The 11,502-nt window shown below is 39.7% G+C and overlaps 1 protein-coding gene across 1 annotated transcript; it reads left to right on the top strand.

Annotated features, from left to right (window-relative positions):
• The first annotated feature begins 3,205 nt into the window (after positions 1-3,205).
• On the top strand, positions 3,206-6,752 carry LOC135625678 (mannose/glucose-specific lectin-like). Its single transcript, XM_065130767.1, has 4 exons — positions 3,206-3,445; positions 3,582-3,803; positions 6,105-6,293; positions 6,501-6,752. Exons 1-4 carry the CDS (start codon positions 3,206-3,208, stop codon positions 6,750-6,752), a joined length of 903 nt encoding a protein of 300 aa, XP_064986839.1.
• Positions 6,753-11,502: the final 4,750 nt, after the last annotated feature.

Below are 11,502 nucleotides of genomic sequence, written 5' to 3'. Positions count from 1 at the left end.
GAGTCATACTTATTAGAACTCCTTTTGGCTCAGTGAATTATAATCTTTATAATAATTCAATCGATTCATCGACTGCGGACGTACTAGGCCACTATGCCATAGTCCCTAGATGATATAGGGTAATCCAATATTTGTACCAATCTATCTTTAGTTATAGTGTACCTATAGTCTCTTATTTATTTAATATCCTTGAGACCGTATACCGGGCATGGTGATATCAAGCCTATACGGTTTCTTTTTGAGTCTCGCTCTAATCATATTCTTCCAGAGAACTCTTTCTCTCTCAATCCTAATGACATTGGTCAAGGATTTTTCTAAGCAAGAATATATGGTATATTCCTCACATGATATCAAGAGTGGACGATCCTCTATCGATAATCAATAGCCCTGGTAAGATTGTCTACCACTCCAGATGACCAATTATGCTAGATTTAGAGCTTCAAAACATACAAGTTTGGTATCAAATAGTGAAGTACTCATATAAGACATCTTTGGTTTCTCAAGTCTAAGGACCAAGTACACTATTTGGATGACATAATCACTGTTTGACAATAAAGTATCATCAACCATCCAATAATCTGTGAACGGATCAATTAGTAAACTCATTCTCCAATGAGCACGTACAATGTAGCCCTAGTGTCCCCACATGAGCGGCTATGACATTAGCCGCCTCCATCATATAGATGGGTATACAGCATACTAATCTGTTCGGTTATCTCGATATCCTTCCTGAGTAACCTATGATCAGGATTATTTAGGATCTGTGTTTAAAGGTGAATCGATCTCATTATTGTGATCTAATCATGATCTGATTCCCATTACATAGATCGATGGAAATCATAATATATTTATGCATCAAGTAGTAAAAATATAAGCACTTGCACTGTAGCCCTAGTGTTCCCACACGAACAACTATGAGACTAGCCACCTCCTTCATATGGATGGGTATACAACACACCAGTATGTCCAATTATCTCGATGTCCTTCTCGAGTAACCTATAACCAAGATTATTTAGGGTTTGTGTTTAAAGGTGAATCGGTCTCATTATCATGATATCATCACGATCCGACTCCCATTGCATAGATCCATGAACATCAAAATATATTTATGCATTAAGCAATATAAAGTAAAAAAATACCATAATAACAATAAGCAAAAAGGGTGCATGTCATGTCACACGTGTCATCATTTGATTCGCTTGCAGGGTACCTATGACTAGCATCGTCGCCCCATCTGCTATGCAGATCATTGCTAGAGAAGAGGACAACTGATCTCATTTATCCTATCCTATGAATCTGAAATTTTACGGGGATATACGATCTTCCCATGTATTATATCTAACACATGACGTGTAGATTTTTCGATTTTACAATTTCTCAAGGATCAATCTTCGCATAATGACTAGATTTTCTTTTTTTTAGAATATCTAGGTTTTTGGTTTTGTTTTTCACTATGCATGTGATGCTATATTAAGATTTCCCAATAGAAAGGAAGAGAGGGAGCGAAGACGTTGGATTCGTTAAAAGCAACATGGCTTTCGATGCCTGAAGTCATAGAAATGACAACAAAGATAACAGGTCATCAAGCAAGATGTCATAGTCATAGAAAAATTACCAATTAGAAGAGTGAAATCGACAGATCTATGAGAGATTTTACTTGGGAGATGGATCACCGAGCAGAGGAGGAAACCGACAACGATAGATCAACAAAGAAGAGGGCTTGCTGTCGCCAGACAGTAAGAAAGGAAAAGTCTTACTCGAGACAACAGGAACTCTGATACCATGTAGAATTGAGTAATATATTGTGACAGGGATGATTTTTTTTCACTGAGGTGCTGAATATTTATATAGGTTTTGAGAAAGAGATTTCCTTCAATCAAATGCTCAAATCACTAATCAGATCAGTTGCCCAAATCAATGATTGATCCTCAAATCATCAATTGATTGGGAATATAAGAAAGCAGGGATATTATTCCATGTGTGCCTCGATCATGATCTTCTATCATATATTAGTTTACTTCTTCCCCCATCATATATGATAACTCTTCGGGGTAGGAATAGGATGATCATAATGTGTCCACAAATGATGATGTTTCAAATGAATATGTTGAAAAAGAGTCGGTAATGAGATGAAGAATTTGTGCTCCTCCCGTGTACGTACACAGGCTTTTCCCAGCTCGCTATTGGTTACATAACACATTAATATCTATTCTTTAAGAAATTATATATATCTTGAGGGGTTCATCTATGCTTTTATAGGATACACCGTCAATATCAACCATTAGATTATTATATCACAAGTCTCATAAAAAATAGAAAATAGAAAATTGCTCGGTCTATATTTAATCGCCGCATTGTAAGGACGCCACATGGTCAGCTTGGAAGATTAAGTTTCGAAGTTGAATTCCCATCCAAACTGTACTGTGAGAAAGTAAGTTGGTCGGATATGCATGCATATCTCATGTAATGTAAAATTAGTATATCCAACCATGTTACCGAATCCTACCTCGCGTGACATAATCTGCTCATCTCGATCTGTGGGACGCGGAGTCTCCATTGTTTTCGGAAGTGCCATGTCCATATGCAAAACGGCAAGGAGAAGTCGAGGTTTGAGGCTCGAGATGCGCAGCATGTGGAGGTTCGAGGTCGCCCTCTCAGGCAATGGAAAGAGATAAGGTTGTCTGTACGATGCACCGGCTCTCTTCGCAGTCCTCGTAACTTGTTTCCGCATGTTTCACGTTTCATATAGGGGAAGACGTAATCTTTGCTACACAACATGTTTCACGTTTCATGCATGGGAGAAGGAAGGATCTCATTTTAGATTATATGTCTTGATGTACTGCGGGAGGGAAGGCGCATTAATGTGTGTATCCATCAGTTCTCGCGCACCAAACTCACGTTTGTTTGCTTACCTACGCGCGAGATCTGTTGGCAGGCATCGAAGCAAACGGGCCACTGCCTCCTCATACTTATCCAAACTCAGGGCTGCAGGGCTATAAGTACCCCCACTCGTTGCTCTTCTTCTTCAAGCGCATCCGTACCTGCAATACGTGCTAATATCTTCCGCAGAAGTAGTTCATACAAGTCGGATAATGGTGCGATGCTTGATTCCATTTCTTACCATCTTAATAGATTTTCTTGTGTGTTAATTTGGGGCAGGCCATGCTTGCATGCCTGCCTGTATATATATCTTTTGTTGCTATATATGGTATTAATTTGGCTGTGGTTTCGTTGCTGGCGGCCGGTGCGGTTGCAGGCGGGCGTGCTCCAGCAAGGACCATGGGGTGGCAACGGCGGCAAAACCTGGAATATGAGACAGGCGGATCACATTAGCAACGTCAAAATTCATTACAACGATGCCGTATTCGCGTTTGACTTCACCTTCACCGTCGACGGCAAGAAGAAGACCATCCACGTCGGAGGTGATGCACCCCAGTACAATGAGGTACTGTCAAAGCTGAAAACATGCGTTTAGTATTTATTGATCAAAGGTTACAATTAATTATTCCTAGGATACTAGCGAATTCCCTAACTATTTTTTGGTGGTTTATGTCTAACTACATCTTTGATTGCTTGTATAGATTACTCTAGAGGAGGACGAATACTTCACTTTCATCTCTGGACATTTCAAGACGATGTGGACGACAGACGTTTTCATAACACAACTTACCCTTGAGACCAACAAGGGCAATTCTGTGAGCGCCGGCAATTCGATTGGCAGTCATTTCTCCCTAAATCTAGAGGATGAGGGTAAGATTCTAGGCTTCTTCGGACGTGAAGGTTCTACCATCGATGCCATCGAGGCAATCGGAGTTTACTGCACTATACCAAATTAAACACACGTCACGTCTTGGTGTCTGTGTCTTAGTCTGCTGCAATGTATCTGCTTGGTTGGGGCGATAAATAAGTGGCAGAAATTGTCGTCGTCGTCGTCGTTGTGTTTCTTTGAATAAAACAAGAAGTATGTTACGGGTCCACTGGTTATTGTACGCTAATTGACGACATGATGATAGTTGAATCCAATCGGTGGTTGCATTCCTATGTCATTTCTTCGAGTAAATATGAACAATATATCATCGTGGAAGCCGTTCTTGTGATATGCCTGATGATTTGATTTGGGTAATGTAAGTCTTTTTTTTGTCCAAATAAAAAATAATAATAATTTTTCAGAATGTCTAATACTTATTTATTCTCGGATATCCAATCAACGAGCACAAAATATTCAATGGGTCACTCCCTTCTTTTAAAATGAGGAAGATTTTATTACTCCAGAGTGATTGGCCAACCGAATAGCCACCTGGATTGCTTCTTATGTACATGTATAAACTCGTAGTCTTCGAAATTATGTAACAAATATTTAATGTCAGTGACCGTGAAGTGTCCATGGTACAATAAAGTTGCAATGAATTTGTCTGATGAATTCAAAATTTGATTTTATGGCGATACGCCAAAAATCATCATTTCGTGAAATCGCATTCAAACCCTCCTAGATCACCACGACGCTTCATATGACGTAATGCCTTTTTATTATATTTACCTACCACCAATAAAGATAATATGGCGAGCAAATCATGCAAAACATATCGCCATCTATTTCATTAAACGAACCATCACAATTCACAATTTAGTTTGAACCATCCTCGACAAGATTTTGTCCATTCAATTTATATATAACTTATATGTTGAATAGATCTCTCAAGTTTATGAACCCTGTCATTAGCCAAAATGCATGTCATGATTTTATGGAAAAGAAGAGTTGGGGAACGAGTAGTGTGAGCATAAAGGATCTCATTTTGAGTTCTCTAGGGCCTAATGTAACTTGTATTCAAATACAAACCCATAACTCTTGTACCAATACTTTCTCATTCAAACAGCCATTGTCACAATGTTTTTTCTTTTTCTTTGCAAATGTAAGTGGCGAGGATGAGATTTGATTTGGTATACTTGCTATAAAGAGTCAAAATATTTACTCGGTTCGTCATCTAATAAACATCTTCAAAATATACTAGATTTTATACGCATGAGCGCGTAACTCTCGATATGACATCTAACACTTTATTTCAATACTTGTTTATGCTAGGATTGATTTTTATTTTAGAGTCTATATATTATTTTTCTTCGAAAAAATCTTAAACTTTAGTGATGATGATAGAAATAAATGATATAGTTCACATTAGAGTGAACCAAAATATTATCAAGTCAGGAGATCAGGCTCCTCGCCATTTAATAATAGGATTCATATTCCTTAGATAACTGAAAATTATATTTAAAAACAATTCTTTATCGATTAGCATTTGTATGTTCAAAACAATATTAGAGGTGTCAATAAGAAATAATCAAATTTATTTGATTATTCTTGATAGATAATTTTCCTAACCACACCTCACCTTGGTGACAATAATGGGCATGCTTCTGTCATGACAAGTACGAGACGAGACGAAGAAGTTAGAGGCTCTAAGCACTAAGCAGGCAGGCCGTGGACAATGGAACCGTCCTTTCTCATCTGAAGGAAGGAGACGAGGCGGGCGACCACCAAATCCATGTTTCCTTATAATTGGAGGTTATCCACAAGGACAAGATGCAGATGGAGCTCGTCGTCTGAGGCAATGGAAGGAGATAGTGGTGCTGTTGGGCTCAACCATCCGGCCACCGTGTTCAAGATTATCATATTTACTCACCGACTCCGTCGGAAGTCCTCGCATCTCGTTCCTAGCAAACAATTAATTACACTGCATGCAAGCAATAAAAAAAAGGAAGAGCACGGAATATGCATGTTTCACGTTTCCGTGAGATTTTAGGACGGTGGTGGTGGGGGGTGCAATTCTTCCTTGATGTATACATCAGCTCATACTTATCCAAACTAGAATGGTGGGCTATAAATACCCTCATCCGATGCCCTTCCCAGCACCAAGTCCTGCAATAGCATCTTCTGCCGCCAAGGGAGTGTGCGCGTCCATTCATTATTCTCGGTTGCTGCTAATATGGTGAGTGGCGTTGTTAGTCTTCAAAATTCCATCCCTTTTCTGACTTCTTCAACTACACTTGCTCGTATACTACAACATAGATGGATGGATGACATGTGGTGTTTATTCTGATGCACGCAGGGGAGAATGGTGAAGGTGGGGCCATGGGGTGGCAACGGAGGGAATGTGTGGGATATGGGACAAGCCGACCACATTACCAAACTTCGAATCTATTACGGAGATAACATTGTGGGGTTGGAGATTACCTACATTCTTAACGGTAATTCCCACACCTACAAACGTGGAACCACCACCGGCGCTTCCAAGGAGGTATATCATCTATACATCTATGTGTATATAAATACACACTTATCAACTTCGTGTCTTTGTCCAACCATATAAACTGGTTCGACCAGATGAATGTTTTCTAGCAACACGTTTGGTAGTCAAACCAATTTCTCTTGAAAATACATTGCAATATTAGTTTTCTTTTTCCCATTGTTTGTTTCTCGTTAAATCCTTGATCCTTTTTTGCAGATCATCCTTGAGGAGGACGAGTACTTCACTTCTATCTCCGGATACTTTCATGCATTATCCAATTATCAGCGACATGCAATTGTGATGTTGCTTACTCTTGATACCAACAAGGGTGCATCCATAAGTGTCGGTAACAAGACTGGCTCTTCCTTCGCCCTTACTTTAGAGGAGGGGAGTAGGATTCTGGGCTTCTTTGGGCGAGCTGGTACAGCCATTGACGCTATTGGGATTCACTGCTCATTGCCTAACTAAGTGTATTCACTGGCTCGTGTTCCTATCTATGGAATGATGTAATAAATAAGCAACGATTACTATTATGGTTCTTGCCATGATTGTCATCATCGTTGTTATCCTTGTCATTCGGTGTTGCTTTCAATAAATAATGAAATGTTCTCGAATCCACTTTGATATCTTATCATTACTTGGTGTGCCTTTCGTGATGGAATCCACGGCTCTTATTTGACGATAATCACTTCCTATGTATGCCCAATTTTGTCAAAGAGCTAGCAGGTGACCTTCTATTGATTGTGATCGTTAAGGTGCCAAAGCTGCTAAGAGTTTTAGTACAAGTTATTTACAAAGCTATTGGGATTAAAGTTATCACCATGATTGAAGGATTGATAGTGTAATAGAAGATGATGGCTCTACGTATTACAATGTATCCAGAAGACATTTTGTTCGATCCTTTGTTGATGTCATTATTGCTTTGATTGCTTTTTCTTTTAGAGTTTTGATTGAATTGAGCTATGATAGTTGGTCATGTCATCCTCTTTTCTCTTTTCAAATATTATTAATGATCAATCGACTTATCATACAGTTCTTTAAATGACATCGGTGAGTCTCATACATGAATTATTGATGTCGGTTTCTTATATTCGTCTCCTATGCCATTGAGAATGTGTAACTTTGACAATGCTTCTAACGTAGTATTATACAAAGATATTAATGGTACTTTGAAGCTAGTGATTGAGGCTTGAATTGCTTATAGAATAAGACGTTCTTTTCGTAGCCACTAATCAGGATCTGTTATTGGGATGGGTTCTCTAGGTATTTAGATTTTTTCTGATGAATATTTGAGAGAGCCGTCGATGTAACCTAATAGTTCATATCAAAAAAGAAGATCAGAGAATTGTGCTTGCCGAGATGTATAATTGCCGCTTTTGAATAGTTTGAAGTGGCTTAGAGTTGCAGCATTGATGAATATAAGTATTGTATGTTGAGGAGAACTATTGTTTCTCGAGGAAAGAATAATTGGAGCGTCATATGTAGATGAAAAAGACATGCTTAGAATATGAACTAATTTAGCGAATATCGAGCGAGGAGGTCGCGGGCACAGGAGCATATGGTTGCGGATTCGTCGCCGCTGATGTGACAAGCCAAGCATATGATGATGATGGAAACACTCAAATCTGCCCTAAGGATGAATCGAGGCGAGGGGGGATTTGGAGCGCTCGACCTCCTACTGTGCAACCTGCTTCTTCTCGACAGCGTTGGCGAACATGACGTCCTAGGAGAGTTGGATGATGGCGACGTGTCTCTCCTACTGGCACGAGCAATAAGGAATTTGGAGCGCTCAGCCTCCTACCGTGCAACCTGCTTCTTCTCGACGTTATTGAAGAACTCAATGGAGGTCTAGTCATGACCAGAGGATTGTAGCCGCCGAAGGAGGAGGAGCAGTGGTAGTGAGGAGTTATGATGAGGAGCAACAATAGATCTGAGGAAGAGTATAGGGTCGCTGGCGACGGGTCGAATGGAAGTGATAGAGGGGAGACGTTGGATCGTTCAAGGGGAGCGTCGCCTTCGGCGACTTAAGTCGCAGCAATGACAGTAAATATAATAAGTCAGCGAGCAAGATTTTGTGGTCTGAGAATAATTGTCAAACATGTTGGGCTGATGGCCCATATTCAGCCTATGTGGGCTTTATCAGCCCACAGCCCACACCCCCTCTTAACCTAACCCTAATTAAGATTAGGGGGGTGTGGTGGCTGCGTTTTAGAGGCAGATTAAAGCTATAAAAAGGCAGCAACGAGGCAGATCTTTATAGCCACGAGATTCCAAAGAGAAGAAGGAGAACAAGGCAGAAAAGGAAGAGAAAGAAAGGGAAGAAGACAAGGACAACGCAAAGAGACTATTCACAATCATCTAGCAGTGTTCTCATCTCAGGTTAGATCAAATCTATAGTAGAGTCTTGCTGTGATTACTTGGGGAGGTTTTAGATATTGTTGGCAGTGACGTGATCCTTGTATCCCAGTTATTCTCTTGTGGTTGTTGCTAGGGTTTTGGGCAAGAGATTTAGATTTGTATATTCATTATTCTCGTAGTGGATTATCTCTAGTTTGCCCCGTGGTTTTTACCCTTCACATTGAAGGGGTTTTCCACGTATATCTTGGTGTTCTGTTTGATTGTGTTTCCATTTTATTCCGCTGCGTATTTTGGTCTTCTAGTATTTGTTCATATACAAAGGTTATTCCTGTTTATATCCCCATCAACTGGTATCAGAGCAGGGTTTTAGTGATTTAATTTTTGTATTTGAACATGGAAGCCAGTAATGTTTTTCGCATGATTAGTTTGAATGGAAACAATTGGATGAAATGGAAACCAAGAATGGAAGATCTCTTGTATTGCAAAGATTTGTATGGACCTTTACAGGGGGATAGTGCAAAACCTACAACTATGACAGATGATGAGTGGAAGAGGTTAGATCGAAAAACAATTGGGTTTATTAGACAGTGGCTTGATGATAGTGTCTTTCACCATGTTTCTACTGAAATTTCTGTATATTCTCTTTAGAAAAAATTAGAAAGTCTCTATGAAAGAAAAACAGCTGGCAACAAAGTTTTTTTGATCAGAAAACTTGTGAACCTAAAATATAAAGAGGGTGCTTCTATTGCTGAGTATTTGAATGAAATACAGAGTATTACTAACCAGTTATCCTCTATGAAAATGTCTCTTGATGATGAGTTGCAGGCATTGTTACTTCTCAATTCATTACCAGAAAGTTGGGAGACACTAGTGGTTTCCCTTAGTAATTCTGCGCCAGATGGTATTGTCACTATGAGTCAAGTAACAAGCAGTTTGTTGAATGAGTTGAGAAGAAAGAGTTCGGCAACATCTTAGAATGATCTCAGAGAACAGAGGAAGGTCAAAGTCTAGAAGCAGTTCACGTATGGGTAGGAGCAAGTCAAGATCAAGAAAAGATATTGTTTGCTATAACTGTGGTGAGAAAGGACATTACAAGAACCGATGTAAGCAACCTAAGAAGAACAAAAAAAAGGGAAAAGAAGTGGAGTCTACAGAGTCAAAGGATAATACTACAGCTACAGTGCAGGGTGGTGATTATTTGATTTTGTCTCCTTCTGATGATATTTTTTCTTGTGTGTGTCAGGATCTTGAGTGGGTGATTAACACCGGTGCTTCTTATCATGCTACATCTCGGAGGGAGTTTTTTGCTACATATAGGTCTGGAAACTTTGGTGTTGTCAAGATGGGCAACTATGGCACAGTAGACATCATTGGCATGGGTGATATCCATTTAAAGGCCAACCTTGGCTGCAAGTTGGTACTTAAGGATGTGAGGCATGTGGTTGACTTAAGGCTGAATTTAATTTCAGTTGGAAGACTAGATGATGAAGAGTATGAAAGCAGATTTCACAGAGGGCAATGGAAGCTCAGTAAGGGTTCTCTTATTATAGCTAGTGGAAAGAAATGTCATACTTTGTACAGGTTGCAGGCTAAAGCTTATGGTGAGTAGTTAAATGCTACAGAGAAAGACTTCAGTATGGAGTTGTGGCATAGGCGATTGGGATACATGAGCGAGAAGGGGCTGCAAGCTCTTTCCAAGAGAGAGGTATTACCAGATCTTAGAGGTATACATCTTAACCCTTGTATTGATTGTTTGGCTGGTAAACAACATAGAGTTTCATTTGCTAGTGCTGCTTTGTCTAGAAAAATGCATGCCTTAGACCGTGTTTATACAGATGTATGTGGTCCTTTGAGGACAAAAACTCATGGTGGATCTTTTGATGTTCTTGGTATAAGTGGTGCACTTTATTTTGTCACTTTTATAGATGATTTTTCCAGGAAAGTTTGGGCTTATGCTTTGAAGACCAAAGATCAGGTTATTAATGTCTTCAAAGAGTTTCATGCCATGGTTGAAAGGGAGACAGAAAGGAAATTGAAATGCATAAGATCAGATAATGGTGGTGAGTATACGGGATTGTTTAATGACTATTGCATGTCACTTGGGATCCAACATGAGATGACAGTTCCTGGTACACCTCAGCATAATGCAATTGCAGAGAGGATGAACCACACCATCATGGAAAAGATCAGATGTATGCTTTCACAGGCCAAGCTACCCAAAAGGTTTTAGGATGAGGCTTTGAGGACTGCAGTTGATGTGATCAACTTATCACCATGTACAGCCCTAGATGGTGATGTTGCAGAGCATGTATGGTCAGAGAAAGATGTTTCCTATAGGCATTTGAGAGTATTTGGTTGTCGTGCATTTACACATATTCCAGATAATGAGAGGTGCAAGCTGGATGGTAAGTCTAAAGAATATATTTTTCTTGCTTACTCACATGATCAATTTGGTTACAGGCTTTGGGATCCAGAAAAGCAGAAGGTGTTCAGGAGCAGAGATGTGGTCTTCTTTGAGGATCAAACTTTTGAGGATTTGAAGAAGAAGGCACCAGCCAAGACTTCTGCAGAAGGATTAGCAGATTGTGACCTAGTTATTTCTCTAGTATATCTGGGTGATGGGGGAGATGTGCAGGAAAATAGTGTAGAGCCTGATGTTGATTTACCTGCAGGACATGTTGAGCAAGAAGAAGTAGGAGAGCAAGTTCCCGCAGAACCTCAATTGAGAAGATCTTCTAGACAACGTCAACCTTCCAGAAGATACTCTACAGATGAGTATGTGATGCTTACTGATGTAGGTGAACCAGATAGTTACCAGGAAGCAGTTGAGAGTGAGTAGAAAGAGAAGGGGTTAGTTGCT

The sequence above is a fragment of the Musa acuminata genome, chromosome BXJ2-10 (genome assembly GCF_036884655.1).
Source record: "Musa acuminata AAA Group cultivar baxijiao chromosome BXJ2-10, Cavendish_Baxijiao_AAA, whole genome shotgun sequence".
In the NCBI taxonomy this organism is placed as follows: Eukaryota; Viridiplantae; Streptophyta; class Magnoliopsida; order Zingiberales; family Musaceae; genus Musa; species Musa acuminata.
This window is presented reverse-complemented; position numbering and strand designations above follow the sequence as displayed.

Bases quoted from the DNA above. Each gene is read 5' to 3' on its own strand.
- LOC135625678 (XM_065130767.1), top strand. From the start codon at position 3,206: ATGGTATTAATTTGGCTGTGGTTTCGTTGCTGGCGGCCGGTGCGGTTG. The intron at 3,804-6,104 runs GCAATCGGAGTT...TGATGCACGCAG, and splicing joins CTACCATCGATGCCATCGAG to GGGAGAATGGTGAAGGTGGG. The intron at 6,294-6,500 runs GTATATCATCTA...CCTTTTTTGCAG, and splicing joins CCACCGGCGCTTCCAAGGAG to ATCATCCTTGAGGAGGACGA.